Here is an 18,650-nt window from a genome sequence, read left to right as displayed (position 1 = left end):
CAGATGCATATTTTCAGAGCGTTATCTTTAGGGCCCATGAGATTAGATGAGTGCATGTTAACGTCAGAGGTTTTTGCCTTAGATTATATAAGTTAATGCAAAATAGTTAACACACTCAGTAACACAAAGTCTTGACTAGTTACCAGGGAAGAAGTGAGGAACAAATAAGGAACTAACCGCTATTGAACTATTAGTGAATGAATAAAACCTCATCAAATTTTGAGTAGCTAATGATCGCAAATTAGTTGATGAAGAAACAAGTGAGCAACAAATCAGGAAAAACTTGGTAATTGATGAATCGTCAATAAGTACTTCCCTAATAATTCCTAATGAAGGATTATAGTAGATAATGATGAGAACAGACTGGGAGATCCTATATTAATGAATCATTAGTTAATGAATATCTGTGAATCGATCATATTGACCTGTTACTTCATGAATGAAGTAACTCAGACCCAGCCAGTGAATCGCACAAACCTGAGTATCGCTTTACTTTAGGGGCCACAGAAAAGAATAAGTAGTCATAAGATAATGATGAAGTAATGAGTTACTATTTACAGTAGTAACTACTCAGTATCACTTTACTTTGGGGGCCACAAAAAGAGTAATTAGTCATAAGATAATCATAAAGTAATGAGGGACTGCTTAGTAACTACCCTGTGTCATGTATGACGCATACATTTGGGGTGTAATAAAACAGTAACTACTGTGTAAGTAATCGAGTCATTATTAGCTATGTACCGTTCACCAGCTGATTCAGTGTTAATCAGGAACCACTAATCATGAACTACTCTGTTCAGTTGGATGAGGAGTTAGTTAGCAGTTAGGTTTTCATTTGTTCCCTAAATGTTCACTTGTAACGACTCCAAATTTATTATAAAGTGTTTCAATGATCATCATGAATCAATCATGAATACTACAGTATAAGACCACATAACAAACAGATTGGAATCAGTGAAAGTCAAAACTTTTTTTTTTACTTATTTTTTGTTGAGTCACTAAATTGTCCTCATCAGACTCTTTTTCATTTGTTATTCAACAATCAAACATTTCACATTCTGTCCTTCAAACTACTCACATTTTTTTTAAATTTGTCCTCTTTTGATCTTCTCAAAGTTCTTCTTCCCTCCAAGATCTTTTCAAAGTCACTGACCAACACTGAACTTTCTTTTCTGTGTCCATCCCTCTCTCTTGTTTGTCCTCAGGTACAAACAACACTCTTACCTGCCTAGAAGATGGCCTGTGGTCCTTCCCGGAGGCTCTTTGCGAGCTTCGCTGCCCAGCCCCTCCCCCTGTACCCAATGCTGTGCTGCAGACCAAGCGCTGCAACGAGACAGGCCTCAAAGTGGGCACGCTCTGCAAGTACAAGTGCAAGCCAGGCTACCACGTCACCAACAAACCTAAGAGGTAAGGAAAGACAGTAAGGCTTGTTGTTATGAACCTGTACACAACCGGTCTAAATGTTGCTCGTCTCCTTTCTCTCTAGACGTGCGTTTAAGCGCCAGTGCACGGAAGACGGCAGCTGGCTAGAAGGGGCGTGTGAGCCGGTGACTTGTGATCCCCCGCCTCCCATCTTCCACGGCTCCTATCACTGCAGCGACGGCTTCCGCTTTGACAGCGTCTGTAGACTCAACTGCTCTGACCCTGCCGGTAATACTGCTATCGCCGCCGCAGGAGGCTCTGCCCATACGGTGAGGCTGCTGCACGCTCCATGCAAGCAGGTCTGTCCATCTCTTTCCTCTCTTTCTACTCTTGCTTTACCTATGTGTTTGTCTTCTTTTTGTCACGTGTATAAAAAGTAGACATTCTCTCTTTTTCTCACTTCTCTGCATCCCTACTGCATATCACATCCAGACTGAACATGGCATAGAAGTAGTGAATAATATAAGTCATAACACTTTATAATAACCATCATTAATAAATGTAAATTGATAATAAATTAAACTTTGTAATGTTCATATATGCTCTATAAACCATTTATCAATCAGTTGTAAAGTTTTATAGACATCAGTTGCAACTTATACTTAGTATCATGAACACTGTTATCTCTTACTTCTCACTCCCAACTCTTCAAACATGGCAGCTTGGTCAGTTGCCCAATACACTTTAAAACTAAGCCACTATAAATACCCCTCTAGTGTCCAGAGTCCAGAGTCATGTTTGAAGTAATAAATATGCAACGTCCGGATGTAATTTCAAACTAAAAAGACAAAAAACTACTTGTTTAGATTTAGGAAAAGATTATTCTTTGAGTTAATATAGGTACGTTACTTACATAATAACATACGTCAGTTATGTTGGGTGTTATAACCACCTTTACTCAACATTATGATCGCAGTCCAACTAGTGTTTAAAGCTAGAGTCAGTGGGATTTGTCCGAGCCGTTTGTAAACGCATCAGGACATCAAATACCAACATTTTGGGTTGGTGAAACATCCCGAGCGCGGCAAAACAATGAGAAAAAAAAAAAAAAAAATACAGGCAGAGTGCAGGGTCTGTTTTGGAGGTGGAAAATGTTGCATATTATACCTTAATGGAAGTTTTGAAATGAATTATTAAGCATTAATAAAGGGTTACAAACATATGGTCCATCTTTCTCTGTATTTTTCTATGTAATGATTCTTAAATGATCACAAATAATTTGGTAAACAAATACTTAATATATAAACTTTTATAATGTGTGCAACAATCATCAGCTATGATACAATATATAATTTATAAACTAATTATTTTATATTATATAAATTAGTGATAAAATAACATAAATTAGAGTTTTAGTAATAATTAGTAGACACAAGTATCATTTCATTGTTTGTTGACAGTGAAATAAATATTAACCACAATTAAACTATCAATATATCATTTATTAATGATGGTTATTATAAAGTGTTGTCCAGTATTAGTTCACTACAGATACATTATTGAACACATACCTTTATCTAATACCATGTAGGTATGATAAACTCATTATAAGATGCAGAATTAATAAACAGCTTCTCACAAATACTCTCACTATCCTCTCGATACATTCTTACACCGCTCTCACCGTCTGAACGCCTCTCTCTCTCTCTCGCCGCCTGTCTCTCTCTCTCCTGTCTCCCTTAGCCCTACTCAATTTGACGCCATGCTAATTAGATTGCTATTGATTTCCAGAATAGTCCTGCTGCCACAGACTTTTGAAATGTATACACCTTTTAATCTGTTCTGCCTCTCAGGCGTTGTGGCTTGGATGCCTGATAAAAATTGGATTGTATTTCCCCCTTTGCAACGGGATGCCATCTCGGTGTCCTTGGCCCGCTCGTGTTTTGCGTGTCACTGTGTGTGTGTAATTGTTTGTTAGTCAATATATGTGTTATTTTCAGGGCGCGGGGTCCAATGTGATCCGCTGTAGGAAGGATGGGAACTGGACAGGGTCGTTCCGCCTGTGCCCACACAGCAAAGGCCAGTGTTCTTTACCTCAAAACCTCCATTTTACCCTTCAGTACTCATGCAAGCGAGGACACGGCATAGGTCTGTATACACAATTATACTGTTTTATTTTGTTTTCTTACGGCTGATGTCATCTTTCATTGTTGGTATTACTCACAGCCTTTGTAAAGTGTGCTATTATTCTTCATTTTCTGCATTACTCAGTCCTTTTCATTTTGTTCTGTTTATAATCATTTGTCCTTTATTATGTGACCTAGAACTGTTTGTATCACACAATATCAAAATCATTTGAAAGTGAAAGCGGGGAAGGGGTAAGGATGTGTCATTTCGTCTGGGTGTGGTTTGTGCATACTGTACTTTTATCGGTTTTCGTCTCTCTGTTTCTGTCCCGCTCACACACACACACACACACGCACACAGGTGAGGAGTGCGAGCTCACGTGCAGGGAGAGTAACAGTGATGTGGTGATCCTCCCCAGCAACATGACAGTAGAAAGCGTGCTTAAAGAGCACTGGAGGAACCCGCACAAAGTCAAGGTAAGTTTGTACGTGTGTTTGTGTCCACCTCACAGCTCTGACAGACGCACTTCACAAAGTTCTGCGATCCACAACTCTCCTGTAAGGAATTTTGCACTTAGTGTCAACATCCTGGCTCCATTACCCACAATGCAAAATGCCAGCTAGTGCCTGGCTTTTGTGCCCGATGCCGTGCAAATGTTTATCTTAGGAGCATGGCAACCCTTGAAACATTTACGGTCTATTTTTGATTGAGAGTCTGAAAACATGGTGCTGCCAGCCTGCATCCCTGTCCTCAGTATGACATTAGAGCTGCCCTCTTGAAGAAACAAAAACCTGCAAAGCATCATTGAAAATTAAGGCTGAGTGGCACTAACATTGTTTAAAACCGATTAAATAATGGTTTAATTTTAAATTATGTTGTGTCAAACTTCAAAATAAGCTTAAAATGAAGAAAGACTCAATCTAAACTTCTCTTTAAACTCTAAACTTAGATTAAATGTTGCTCCAAAACTTTAAACTCCAATTTAAAATGAGATCAAGAATTAACTTTGAACTTATACTTGAGGAGGTTTAACTTTTAATATGGCTGCCTTTTTGAGACGGATTGAAGAGAATAATTAAGTTCCTTGAAGAAAGTTAAGGGACTGTCTCAAACCAATTGAGTTTTTATGATCTGTCAATTATTTCTTTAACTTCAGTTCATCCATTAAAACAGTCTACAGTCTTCTATTGTTTCATTATGTTGCTACATTAATTCAACCAACAAGTTTTTCTCAAAGGAGGACAAATTATTGCACCTCTGCTGAACCATCATGAGGCTAACTAGGCTAACTAACTTTTTTAGCTAGCTAGAAAAAAATGTAACGTGTTAATTTTCTAACTAGCAAGCAAACTGTCACATTTTGTTGATTTCTTTTAGCTAGCAAGCAATGTGACTTGTTGTTAACATCTTAGCTAGCTAGCAGATAGCATGTTTTGTTTACTTTTTAGCTAGCTAGCAAACATTGCAACTTGTTTACTTTTTAGCTAGCTAGCAAATGGTCATATTTTGTTTACTTTTTTGGCTAGCTTGCAAGCACTGTAACTTGTTAACTTTTTAGCTAGCTAGCAAACAATATAATGTTTTGTTAAGGAATGCAGAACAGCTGAAAGTTAATGAACACCCCTCTATTTACTAGGTACCAACAGCACTGAAATTTATTTATTTTATTCATTTAATTTGTGTAAACAAGCATCCCCACTTTGATTAAACTGTATTTAATTCTGGTTTATGTCAATAAACTTGTTTTACTATACAAAGGGTAGTTTCTAATTGTGCTACAGAGTTCTGCTTAATTTTAAATCTGGATTTACTCATTTTAACCTAATTCTGCTCAACTCTATTAGCTCTAATCTTGTCCATTCACCGGTAATCAAGTAATTGCACTATTTGTACCATTCAGTTTCACATGTATTTGTCTTCACCACAAATAACCTGTACTGACAAACAAAACAGAACAAAAATACCCTCTGCAGAAATCTTGAGAAGCATGGAGCCCTCACTACCACTGCGGCCAAGTTGTAAAACCTTTTCAAATGGCTAGTCACCGGTAATCACTGTAATTTTCTGAAATAAACCTATGATTCTCATTGGTTTATGACTCACTTATTTAGATATTCCTCACAGCTACCGACTGTGCTGATCATGTACTGTTTGCTTAAACCGGCAGACAGCAAAGCTCAGAGGTTAGAGGTTATGGTGGGGGAGGTCACTCAGAACTGTACACCTTGTCCCTCTGGGAGCGCCACTTGGACATGAATGATACCCCACCCCCCGTGGTGTCGTGTGGGATATTTTTATGACGCCTGTGGGTGGGGTCCAGAGGTAGGGTTAGGGCTATGGTGTGTATATGAGTGTGTATATGTGTGTGTGCAGTAGGTAAAAAGTACTGGACTTCATCTACGCTTCTAATTTTACTCTCCCCATTTGACTTGATTAATGTCAACGATGTGCAATTTATTTTAAGTGTATTTGTCAACTTAATGCCCTTTTAGCTGTAGAGTCAGACAGAGATCCTACTAAATAGCATCAAGTTTTGTAACTAGAGAAGGAGAAAAGTGAAGCCACTGCCGAGTAAAGGAACACATTGTATTTCTTACTGTATTTTTTCCCCTACAACTCCTTTTGTTTTTGTTTCAGAGTCACACTGAGTCAGCAGCTTTTTGTGGTGGATGTTGGGAGAGAGGGGTGGCTCGGGCCACGTGGACATGAAATGATCTGTTTTTCATGGATTTGTGTAATTGATATGATTTGTGCTTGGTGGTAATTTGAGACCAGAGGCTATGCTGTCGGGGGCAGAGGATAGCACAAGAGAAGTCAGAGAGGTGAGGGTGTTAGGATGAGGGCTTCGAAAAACGGGAGTGAATTGCATTTATGCATGTATTTATGTATGCATTGCATTCAAAACCAAATTTACTAGAGGGCACGAATGATTAAGAAGTCACCGCGGCAGTTTCACTTCTCCACTCTGTATGCGATAAACACATTTGCAAAATGTGTTATTGTATTTAACTGGCAGCCCACGGCCCAAATATACTAAGGCTCAAATAATTAAGATTTTTTTCAATGATAACATTTTTCAAAGTTTATAAAGTTTCTCCCAACTCATCAACTCTCAGAAGAGTCTGGAGACTTTCTTCACGGGCGACAAAGAAGTAACCTGTATTGGTTACTGCTTATTGTAAAAGTTGACATGTTTACTGTCAATAAAATGTCGTGTTCTCTCATAAACTTGGTGAAATCAGATGAAACATTGGGTTCAAACAGCTGCTAAATGTTGGCAGGTAGAGAAAAAGAGGAAGGAGTTGCCACAGGTACAGTGCTGCTGCAAATCACAGCGTTTTTTACAAGGAAAGAAAAAAACTTATTGCTTTAATGGCAAATTTATAAGAAGGCACAAATGATTAAGAATTTGTCGTAGAAGTTTTGCAAAGTTTATAAAGTTTCTCTTCACTCAACAACTTCACTCAAAGGAGGATATTGTTCTTACTACTGTGGGATACAAAGACGTATCCTGTATTGGTTACTGTTTACTGTATTTGTGAAAGTTGACATGTTTAATCGTCAATAAAATGTTAGATAATATAAATTTAGCTGCTAAATGTTGGCAAGTAAGATGCACTTCAGACAGAAGTAACCACTGATACAGAGACAGTGTTTTCACAAGGAAAGAAACAACTTAACATATTGAATTTAATGCCGAATTTACAAGAAGGAACAAATGATTTACAGTTTACTATAGCCAAGGTTCATTAACTTTATCCTCACTCAACAGTAACCGATTATCATTATTACTGCAACATTGTTAAAATGTGCTGAAATGTTCAAAAAGTTAACACACACTGACATCATCTCACAAACTTTTACACTGAAAACCTCTCCACAATTTGAAAATGCATCATGTCCTTTGCGACATCAGTGTTGTCACTGTCGCTAACTTTGGTTGATGCATGAGTTATTAGGGATAAGTAAAAATTTAATTGGCAATACTAATCGTCATAAATCTTGTCACGGTTTATCGTAAAAACCAATTATCGTTTCATCCCCAGAATGTGGTGACATGCGGACCAGACCACTGAATGTGGTCTGAGCGATCGAGTCCCGAGGCGCCCTCAGTGTGTCTTGGACGCATTCAGACCTGAACTTGGAGCTGCTCACTTGTGATCAGATCACCCAAGATGTTATTACCAGTTGTGAACAGGCTCCAAATTGCACCATGGTTAGGAAGTTGGAGATGGAAAAGTTTTTGATGGTAGTGTGCCATGTTTTGTCCTCCACCACTAACTGTCAATGAGAGATAAAGAATACATTGATTCCAGTGTTGATATACGTAAAGCAAGGACGGTCAGTGTCATCGCAAACATGCACACACACACACATGTGCACCTTTTCCAACTTTTACAACAGTAATCGAAATGATTACGAGATGAGCGGACAGAAGTTTGCCTCCGGTCAAAATGTAGTCCAGCGTCAAAGTCTGAGGCATCCTTTATGGTCCACCTTGAGAGTGCTGCCAATTCGATTCGAGCTGCAAGAAAAATAGATGCAACAGGAAATGAAATAAATAGCCAGGGGCTAAGCAGAGCAGACACATATGGTTGAGATATAAGATAGAAGAAATGCACAGGGCTGTCACGAAATGGTATTAAGAAACAAGAGCAGGGGGAGGCTGCTGCGGTGGAAAAAGAAATCAATCATGACAATGTCTAGCAGTTGTAGTAACAGTAGGAGTGTAGTAAGTAGGAGTGGACATGATATCATACTTCTAAACTCCCCTCTTGGATGGGGTTCTTCATACAGTGACTAAAAGAGAATTCATGTCCCCAAATACACTTTGTAGTTCTACTTTGCTGAGTTGGAGGTTAATGTCTCCCACCTTAATAAGTGATGTTGATTTATTGCCTTTAAACTAGTTGTATTTCGGTTCTGAGTGTGACCCACTTAGAATTCTCTCCTGCTTCCCTACCTCCACCTCCTCCTCTTCTCTTTCCTGTCCCTCTATCTCTAAAGATTCTGCGCCCCCAGCACCCTCCTCCCCCTTTATCAGCAAAATTACCCTGTCGGGCTTGCTGCGGAATTAGTCATTTTCTACATGACATGACCTCGTCTGTGGTGGCGCTGAGATAGGGATCTATTTTTATGTGGTATCAGCGCCCCGGGGAGGCTTCAGAGGGTGAGGATCCTATACGTAGTGAGGGGTGAGGCCAGGCCACGATCATGGATTATCATGATTTACGGCCTTGCTGAGAGAGGAAAAAAAAAAAAGGGAGAAAATGAGGGAGAGGGGAAGAGAAGGAGTTTCTGGATGACATCATCATAGTGGAGCATGGGAAACAGAATAAAAGTACAGAAGTTGCAAAAAGTTTCACCTCTAAGACAAAAAAATGTGCTTAATTTTCCACCATGCAGGAACTAACCATCTTAATGAGGCTTGGGGAGTAATGGATTACATGTAATGGAATTACATAGTGAGAAAATCACTTCACAAGTCTCACAGTACCACTCTGATCTACATTACAGCCTCCAATTCATTATCATGGCCTCTAATTAAAATTTCACTGGGTGGAAATTTCAATATTATTTTGTCTTAAAATGAGAAAAACTGAACAACATCATAGTACAGTGACAGTGTCTGCCTTCAGCTGTGTTTAAGGCTGCCATTATTCAAGAACCCAACATCTAATTTAAAGAAAAATTCACAGGTAAGACACATGGCTAACGTTAGCTACACAGACTGACCGCTAATGTTAGCTACTCAGACCAACAGCTATCGTTACTTACACAGACGAGCTGCAAATGTTAGGTACACAATCTAAACATTAACATTAGCTACACAGACTGGTTGCTAATGTTAACCACGCAGACCAAAAACACAAAGTACTCAGGTTATTTTACTGTAATTTTGTGATACTTGGATTAGGTTTCTGACTACATTTCTTGAACAAGTAATTAGTAATTCTATTGCAATACATTTTTACACATGCGTACACACACCACAGACAAGCCTGCATTCTGCTCTGCAGTAGTAGAACAGTTACTCCTGCAGCTCTCAGTTGTCCTCAGATGCTATGTTGTTCTTTCTCTCCACCTTCAACCCCCCCATCTTTCTTTTTTGCATTGATTTGCTGACAGCACTGAAATGAAAAATACCTTAGTTTGCAGCAACAAAAGAAAAGCACGTCAACTTTGTGAGATATTGGGACACGGGGGGTCTGAGAAATAGACCATCTGAGGTCAGCCAGTCCTTTGCTGTGGGTGGCACTTTTGATCAGGCACGCTACTATCCAAGTCTGGGGTCGCACTCATGCTGTAAACAGAACCCTCGTCCACCTGCTGGCATGAGTACACTCATATAACCGCCTCTAGTCCTCACACACACACAAACACACACTCACACACACACAGCAACACCGCACAGGGCACTGAGTCCAGAGTCATGTGAAAATATGCAGCCTCATGTATATGCCTGCATGAATGCATCTGCACATGCAGGTACACATTCTATGCGCAGTGCAAATGTTTTCTGTTGCATTTCAATGAACAGCACAGTGGGAGAACAAGATGGGATTCCACACATTCTGCAAAGATATTTGAGAACATGTGCTCTTCACCTCTATGTCTTTCTCTCCTTCTCCCTCTCAGCTCTTTGCCCTCCTGGGGCCACATCTTAGATATAAAATAAAACAGTTTTTTTAAATCAGCGTCTATCATGTCAAAATAAACCTTTCCAGCTTTGTTAAAAGGTGGAACAAGGCCATTGTAAATCAAAGATGGATTCACAATGAAAATCTCCATGTGTAGCACATGAACCCTTTTGATAACTACTAGGCTGAATGGTGTTGTGTGTGTGTGTGTGTGTGTGTGTGTGTGTGTGTAATTCTGCAGGTATGAAGAGCAAAGTCTTGGCAATGCTTCACAAACAATAACCCAAACCATTGAAAGCACCAGTATTTAATTAATTACGCATTTGTTTTATCTTTCAGAGTATAGTCTGTACAATGGGGCTGAAATGGTATCCACACCCAGAACTGCTCCACTGCCTCAAAGGATGTGAGGTAAGGACTTGACCTGAATTTGATTTATTTTTGTGTTTTTGGAATAATAGTTTCATAATTCTTTCTTGATATAATATGTTTTCAGTGTTTGGTAGCCAGTATTACAGTTACATATACACATGGACATGCTTGACAGTGCACAGATACAGAAAATTACCTGATAAATTACCCTCTTGTTAAAGAAACAACAGCTTTTAAAAAAAGAATCTCAGGCTTAATAACCTCCAAATGTAGTTTCATAAAGTTTTATTCGCTGTGTTTGGCCGATGGTGTTGGACAGATAATGGATTGGCAGATGTTGGGCAAGTAAAACACTCACACTCACTCACCAACCAACCTGCGCTGTTGGTGAAGACAGAATGTCCTGTCAGAATATTTGGATTTATAAGTCTAAACATACCTCCAGTCAGCGTTGATATTGGCGGCTAGGTTTTTTAAACTGGCTAGCAGATGTTGGAGAAATACAGTTGACAAGTTGGCAAGTAATTGTCCACGTTGAAGGTTTTTTTTTTCTGATGCCAGTTGCTGAAGGAAGCCTTTTAAACATTTATATATATGTGGTACCAGACTAATTAATGTTTAACTTTTTGATGTAATTACTGATTTATTACCGCTTCTCACACGCAATCACGTGATCTCGTGCTAGACCTGTCTTTCCTCCAAAAAAGGTGCATCGGCATGTGAAAGAATGCAACTTGACTTCATGGAGGAATGCTATCATCGACTCAGTTTACGCTAGTTGGGTAACCTGATTGATAACCCAAGTGGAGAGGGTGGGGCCAGCCCAGTAAATCACCTTATTGGAGTGTTTTGTGCAGTGAACAGTTTATGGTGTCCTCGGTTACATTATAAGATGAGAAAAGTGTATCAGATTCATCAACAAATTCATCCCGAGACCTCTGATAATAAAATGATAGTTGGGATTTTTTGCACTGGGGTTGGATGACGTACTTAAAGTCTTTATTACCTGGATGTAACAGTAGTATCAGAGCTACTGCTGTGGATAGGGTATGCAGCCAAACATATTTTAGTCATATCAGTTACATATTTATAATATTTTTTACAGCGTTACTTCCGCTCACAGTTATGTGAGCCAAATATTGTTCCCCTCCAAAGGAACCAAACTCTTTGGCTGTAAAATAACTTTACCTCTCAGAACATGGGAGTTACTGGTCTACCGCTGCTTCGACCTTTTAGTTTGTTTGAGTTTGGTTGTTTGAGTCACACAATAACACAAACAAACAAACTAACAGTGACAAGCAACTCCCATGTTTTTGCAAGGTAAAACGTTCACGATGCATTCATTTTTAACTGGAAAATTGGAATTTACAGGCTCCCAGTTGGAAATTTCAACACTTTAAATTTGCTGTCTGCTGTAGTGTAAAATGTTCTTATATTGTTATATTGTAACTGGATATAAGTTATCCTGGCCATGACAAAGTGTCTTGTGTCTTCATACTTACTTTACTTTTATGGATATGGAATTTCACCATTATAATAATAAGGTTAATCATACATACAGTGTAAGTGTCCTTCTGTGTACCATCTTCTAGGAAATCAAACAATAATAATGTGAAATACAAATCAATACAAATACAATGCAAATACAGAGGACATGAATATTTTGCACCAGTTAGAATGGCGTCTTTATGTAGACTTGGTAGGGGAAGAATTCTGTTTAAAATTGAATAAGAATATTGCTAAGAATTACCGCTTCTCCAAACTGTGGGTGTGCAGACCTCCATCTACTGTAGCTAAAACATGCACTGTGGTATCTCATGCAAACCCATGTAAAAAAACCACTAAACTATCCCTTTAACCCCAGTTTAAAGATGACACTTTCCTCACTCAGTGTTTTGTCTAATTGATGCGTTTTCTCTCCGGTGTAGCCATTCATGGGAGACAACTACTGTGACGCGGTCAACAACAGAGCCTTCTGCAACTACGATGGAGGAGACTGCTGCCAATCCACTGTCAAGACCAAGAAGGTTAGTGGCATGCTTGTACCTCAGAGTAAACCTCGAGCTTCAGACAAAGAGATGATGATGGATTTGGTCCTGGTCACACTGATCAACAGTCAGTGTTTGTTCCCCCAGCTCTGGAGTCACACATAGCTTAGGGAAAAATCCCACGTCCCACATGTGAGCATTTTTCTCCTGCGCCTAACCAACTAGGAATTTTTTTTACACTTTTCGCCGCATTGTATCGAGCGGAGGCTGCATGCTGCCATTGTCAAGCCTTTTGACATTTATAAATGATCATTTCTATCGACACATACTAAGTATAATGGAAAGCGCACCTGAGTATACTGTTGAAGACTGCTGTATTTCACCTCTTGGAACATCTCTAAACAGATTCTTCCTTCCTTTGCCTTGTGTCCAACTTGAGATTACTGGTAGACAGATTACTGATTCCACATCCAAGAGAGTGGGAGTTTTCAGACTTCATCAATAGTCTTTGTTTTTTCTGTGGTATTCAGTTTCCTAATGTGTAAAACGTCTATATTTGTCTCTGTGTGAAGTTACTCACATACCAAAATGTTGGTAGCTATTTAGAATTTAGTTATTACCGAGAGATAAAGGTCATGACTTTAAGAGCTTGGAATAAGTTTTACTTGTTCCTTTTTTTAAACTGTCAGCACTCAATCAGCTGTTTTGTCTTTTATTATTAAGCTGAGTGTGACAGAAAAGTTTGGTCATCTTTGTCGTAGTAACTTTCTTAATTCAGGGAGGTACTTTGTCTGGATCGTTCCAGCCAGCTGCTGGCAAGTGATCTGATTGGAAGTGTATTGTAGCTTCTGTGCTGCAGCATCTGCTTCTCTGGCTTGGCCTGTCTCTGTGAATCTGGCGAGGGACTTTAGTTGTACTCCTGGCATATCCATCTGTATGTCTGGCTGGATTTATATTGCAGTCTATGTGTCTGACTGGCTGTGTCAAGTGTGTTTGACTGGAGAGCCTCTTCATTTCCTCTTCTGGGAGGAAAAAAAAAAGAACATACAAGGGACATCTCGCCATCTTCCACAGTGTAATCAAAAGTTCCCATGATTGCTTCCGGTCCACCTTCATGCACGTTTTGAGTATTAAGTCATGAGGACAGAAATAATCATGTTTCTTTCCTGGCTAACAGCTAACATTTTTCCAGTGGCAACGTATTTGAGCGAGGGATGGCCTTCGCTAGAGGAACAAGGTTTTCAAACAGCGCTGCTGCATCATTTTTAAATGGTCACATCCACATTGTTCAATACGAGTGCCCCATAAAATGCCTCATGAACATATGATACAGATTTTTTAAAAAACCTTTTGCTGATTAATAAAGTCTTTATGCTAAAATGGCATCACAGTGCCTAATTCATGAGTGTCTCTGGGCCTCTCCTCTAACTGCGGGAAATGGTTCAGGAAGACAGTATCCACGTCATGTAAACAAACATCTCAGGATGGTGTGCAGACTGCTCCAGCAGTGCAGAAAAAAGCAGGACATGGGAGGACACTAAAAGACAATAGCAACCCCACCCACAGCCTTTCACCCTGCTGCCGTCTGACAAGAGATACAGAAGTATCCTCTGCCACACCAACAGACTTCAGAACAGCAATTTTAATGAGGCTGTGAGACTCCTCAATTTATTCTCCGCACTCCACCATAAATAAAACTTTATTTTTATGACTTATTATTTATTTAAGGCTTGAAAAAAGAGGGAGAAGAATGGAGGTGGAGGGCCCCACGCCTGTGTTTGCCCTTGGCTCCAAAATGATTAAATCCGTACCTGCTGCAGAACACAAGAGCAACAGACTCTGAACAGCAACCCACATTAGCTTTCCTGCTAAAGTCTTCTTTTTATTTAAGATGAAACATGAACACACATCTTGTCTTGCATTTTATCTTGTTTAACATTCACCAGAGAAAACGACACCGCTAGCATCAGTGAATTAGCTGCTCAGCTGCAGCACATTAAACAGCGTGTACAAACATAGCTGCATATGTCACTTCTGTCTGGTTAGATGCCAGCGTGGTCCTTACTCGTCAACACCACTAACAACACGCCGTCTGCCCGTGACATGAAGGCAACAGCGCAGGCTTGTTTACTTTGTCTCTTGTTCCCGACGGTGTAACACACAGCCTGCCAGCTGCTGTCAATCAAACACAGACACGGACACGCTCCTCCAGCCACCTGAGACACGAAACAACATACCTGATATTTCCCCAAAGACTTCTTTCCTTCCTTTAATAAGAATAAAAAGATATTAACCATTCAATATTTTTGAAAACATGGTGACTAAATGAGATACCAGTTGGGGCATTAATGCTTCTCTCACCCTTTGTGATTACACTTGTTTAAGTACATCTGTCTGATTGAAAAAGTCTAGAAATACTTCCTACCAGCCTGTAGTAACTTTTTAAGTGGCTAGCCAGTGCTTTGATAGGAGATTTGTACATGGGCTTACAGAGAAATAATGCAATCATCATACTTAGTGGTTACAAACTTTAATCTTCAATCCTTTGTGAAATGGCCTCTATGCTGTTGTTAAGAATCCATCACTAAATTTGCACCAAAATCTGTCCAATATGCAGTTTGGATCAGATCCTGAATTACTCCTGGCTAGTGGGTGTTCAAAATATGTAATACACACACAAAAAAAGACGATATCACCCCATGTGTAATTTAACTGGTAATTTGCAGTAAAAATAAATAATGGAATGGGCATATTTGTACAGGATTAAGCTCACTGAGACTTGCAATTATTGCAAATGTACTAGATGCAAAAATAGTTAGGCAAATCAGCAAGACTTCATATATTTGATTGCACTGTGCTACGCAGCTATTAACACACGTAACCCATAAAACCCATAAAGTTTGTTTTTGTCCCATATTCATAACTTCAGTATCAGATATGAGGATAGTATCCTAGGTTCAATAGCAGCAGGAAAGTCGGTGAGCAGCCCGCTGGGAAGTGACCTCACTCCTGAAGTGGTTTTCGCTGCTGTTGATTGACGCTATCTCATCTCTACATCTTCTGGCCCCGGTCCAGTGCAGGGGCTCAGCCAGAACTTGCATAACTCACTTTTACTGACAGACCCCAATGGGAGGATAGACTCCATTGAATTACTGCAGCAACAAGAGGTTGAGCTGGGTAAGAGGATAGCAAGCCATGGGTCTTGTTAGATTTAGGATGTGTCATGTTGTACATCAAACGGGGGCATGGTCACTTTAACTGACCTTATGTTTGGGTGTCAAGTACGAAATCTATTTGAAAATGAAGTTCTTTGATGGCTTTGACAGTTTGGCCCACTTCCCAAAAAGAGGTTAGGACTAGTTCAGCACTAAAGACACATTTCAATGGCAATGGAATTGTTTTTGTCTGCTACAGCATATATCAACTCTGTAAATCACACGCACTGTGTTCTCCTTTGAGAAAAAAAAAATCAGAAACCAAAAGGAAAAATTTATATTTAATCTTTTTTTCCTTTCATGTTGGCATGTTAGTTCTCCCAGATGGAGAACTTGTTTTCATACAGCCAATAAAATCTGCTTTACAGCTTGTTGAATGAGCGACCAAACAAACATTCGCCAGAGAAAAGTACACTGCTGACATCAGTTTACACGCTAGATAGCTGATTAGCTGCTCAGCTGCAGCACATTAAACAACAAATGTACCTGCAAGTATCACTTTGTTCTGTTCAGATGCTGGTGTGGTCCTGACTCTTCAGTACCGCTTCTAACACAAAACTGTCTGCCCGTGGCTTGTAAGCTATATTGGAAGTTTGTTTAATGAGCGTCCTGCTGGGGCTCAGCCCGCCAGCCGCTGTCAATCAAACGTGGACACACCCCTCCTGTGGATGAGATTTTTTCTTTGTTTTAATGAAAAAAACTGACAAAAACAAACAAAAAAACATGTTGACATCATATATTGACTGTGTTAAAGGTGCGGTGTTAAAGATAACTGTTATGCCCACCTAGCCCTGTCCCATCCTGTCCAGTAAAAACACTTTGTGCTTCAAGAGGCGATAGTCCAATCCCCCCGTAGTTTCAGCTGGAAGATGCATCGATACAGTATTCCTTGTCATCGAGCCTGGCCTTCATCAGTCCCGGAGGTAGTGTTCGTGTCCCAGTCCCGCTGTGTTCGCTGAAAGGCTGCTGAGCCTGCTTCTGTTGCCGGTGTAAACATAAATACCCCGCTGGTGCTCCAGGCTGCAGCTCCGGACAGATCTAAGTCATAATCGGGCCTCTGCCTCTAGTTGCAGGCCTAACTGAGCTAACAGGCTAACTGCAGCCAAAGACAGTTCTAGCAAAAAGTATAGTGAGCATCAGTTAGCTCAGTGGTTCCCAAACTTCTTCTGGCATGCCCGTCTTCAGAGGCCAAAAAAAAGTTCACGCATCTCCACCCCACAATTATTAGCAATTATTAACAATAACTGAGGAAGGAACTGATAAAAAAGTTGAATTTTAGTGAAACAAAGGTCAGCATGATAGCATCAGCAAACCCCTCCTTATTTCCTCCTCATAATCATATTATTTTAACTTTCTTTCACTCTGTGTTTCACCAATCCATCCGTCATCCATGCCCCCCCCCCCCACAATGACTCTACGTCCCCTCAGTTTGAGAACCACTGAGGTAGCTGTTGCTCTGGTAATACGCTGCCCGTTTGTTTGGAGTTGCCTTCGACAGCTGGCCGTATTTTACAAGCTCCCCTTTGAAGGGGTCGTGTCTAGAAGGGAACTCTGGATTTGCAAAATTCTGGCACATGCACACTTGATTCAGCACAGTAATCTCAGTGTAACGTTTTCTTTTAAAAAGAGACTTAATTATGTTATTATTTTTTCATTAAAAACATATGTATATATATATATATATATATATATGCAGTTTTCAGTCTAGGTAGTTTTAGGTGAGAAAGAAAACTACTTAGGTAGGGGTAGAGACAAAATAGAGAAAAGATAATGGTTTATGGTTAAAATAGACACGACACAACATTAGAAAGTCAAGTCAATCAATGTACAGTAGTAGTAGTAGCCAATCACAGCACATTAGGGTGGGACTAGCGCAAGTCTTGCAAGAGTTTTGCACGTCCTGCAAATCTAGGGTTCCCCTCTATACACGACCCCTTCAAGGGATGATTAAATGTGATGTCAGTTGGGCTTAAATCCTTCCCAGAGGAATCTGGCACAGGTTTACTACGGCTGTATTTCCAAGCCAGGGATGCTACATGCCGATGGTCAATAGTAGCGTCTGCAAAACAGGTGCTACCAGTTCACTGAAATAATAACCACAAGCAAAGGGAAGATCAAATTATTTGGTACTAATTTCTGTCGCACCAGTTAAAGACAGATCGGTTGAGGAGCAGCTCAGTTTCAAACACTGAAACATTACTACAGTTGGCTACTACACTATGATACAGTAAGTGGAATACCTGAGCTGAAGAACTCCAGGCTGCTTGTCCAAATTCCTCTTGAATGCATTTTGCTTTGGCATTGTTTGAGGAAAACAGTCTGTCTGGTGTTTTCCACTAGTAGGTCCCCTGGAAACTATTCGGAAAGATACGAAAAATTGCTCTGAAATAACCAATCATAATTTGATTTATCGGCTGCCAGGAGAAAGGGGCGAGGAAGGTTACTGTGGGTGAGCAACAAAAAGGAAACACCAAGGAATGAAGCTGATATGTGAGAGTGATATGGGAACAGAGGAAAGCCAGATGTTTGATATAATCCCTTTTGCTTTCTAGTTTGTGAGCCCATTGCCTAATTAATGCTGCTTGCTTGCATACACATGTTGCTTAACAGCCTGGCCAGTATAAACATACCTTATTTGCATGAAACTCAAATTAACCTGAATGTCAGTTTTAAATTAGTAGCCAGATAACCTTCCCGACAACTTTGCTTGTTGTTTTATTACTTTGGTATTTTTTTGTCCACATTTAAATTTCCTCTGTATTTATTATCGTTTTGGTACTTGCATTTAGTTAGGCATTTGGCTTTAGTTGTTTATTCCTCTCGGGCAAAGCTTATCCTCATAGTCATCCCTATTTGATCAACTCAGTCAAAACAGAAACAGGGTACTTTGCACCTGATTCTGATTTTCCTCAAACCAAACACATGCGTGGCAGGCGAGCAAGGAC

General features: G+C 39.8%; 1 protein-coding gene across 1 annotated transcript in view; it reads left to right on the top strand.

The window, feature by feature from the left end:
• The window catches only part of pappaa (pregnancy-associated plasma protein A, pappalysin 1a), a 119,048-nt gene that overhangs the window by 87,143 nt on the left and 13,255 nt on the right, over positions 1 to 18,650 (top strand). The window contains exons 16-21 of the mRNA XM_084745800.1: positions 1,206 to 1,407; positions 1,487 to 1,691; positions 3,363 to 3,510; positions 3,850 to 3,965; positions 10,470 to 10,541; positions 12,431 to 12,529. Coding sequence (XP_084601926.1) covers positions 1,206 to 1,407; positions 1,487 to 1,691; positions 3,363 to 3,510; positions 3,850 to 3,965; positions 10,470 to 10,541; positions 12,431 to 12,529 — 842 coding nt within the window. The remainder of the gene's footprint in view (positions 1 to 1,205; positions 1,408 to 1,486; positions 1,692 to 3,362; positions 3,511 to 3,849; positions 3,966 to 10,469; positions 10,542 to 12,430; positions 12,530 to 18,650) is intronic.

Source organism: Lutjanus erythropterus, chromosome 20 (genome assembly GCF_056507025.1).
Source record: "Lutjanus erythropterus isolate fLutEry1 chromosome 20, fLutEry1.hap2, whole genome shotgun sequence".
Taxonomy (NCBI): domain Eukaryota; kingdom Metazoa; phylum Chordata; class Actinopteri; order Lutjaniformes; family Lutjanidae; genus Lutjanus; species Lutjanus erythropterus.
The sequence above is the reverse complement of the archived record's forward strand: the minus strand, read 5'-3'. Positions and strand labels throughout refer to the sequence as shown.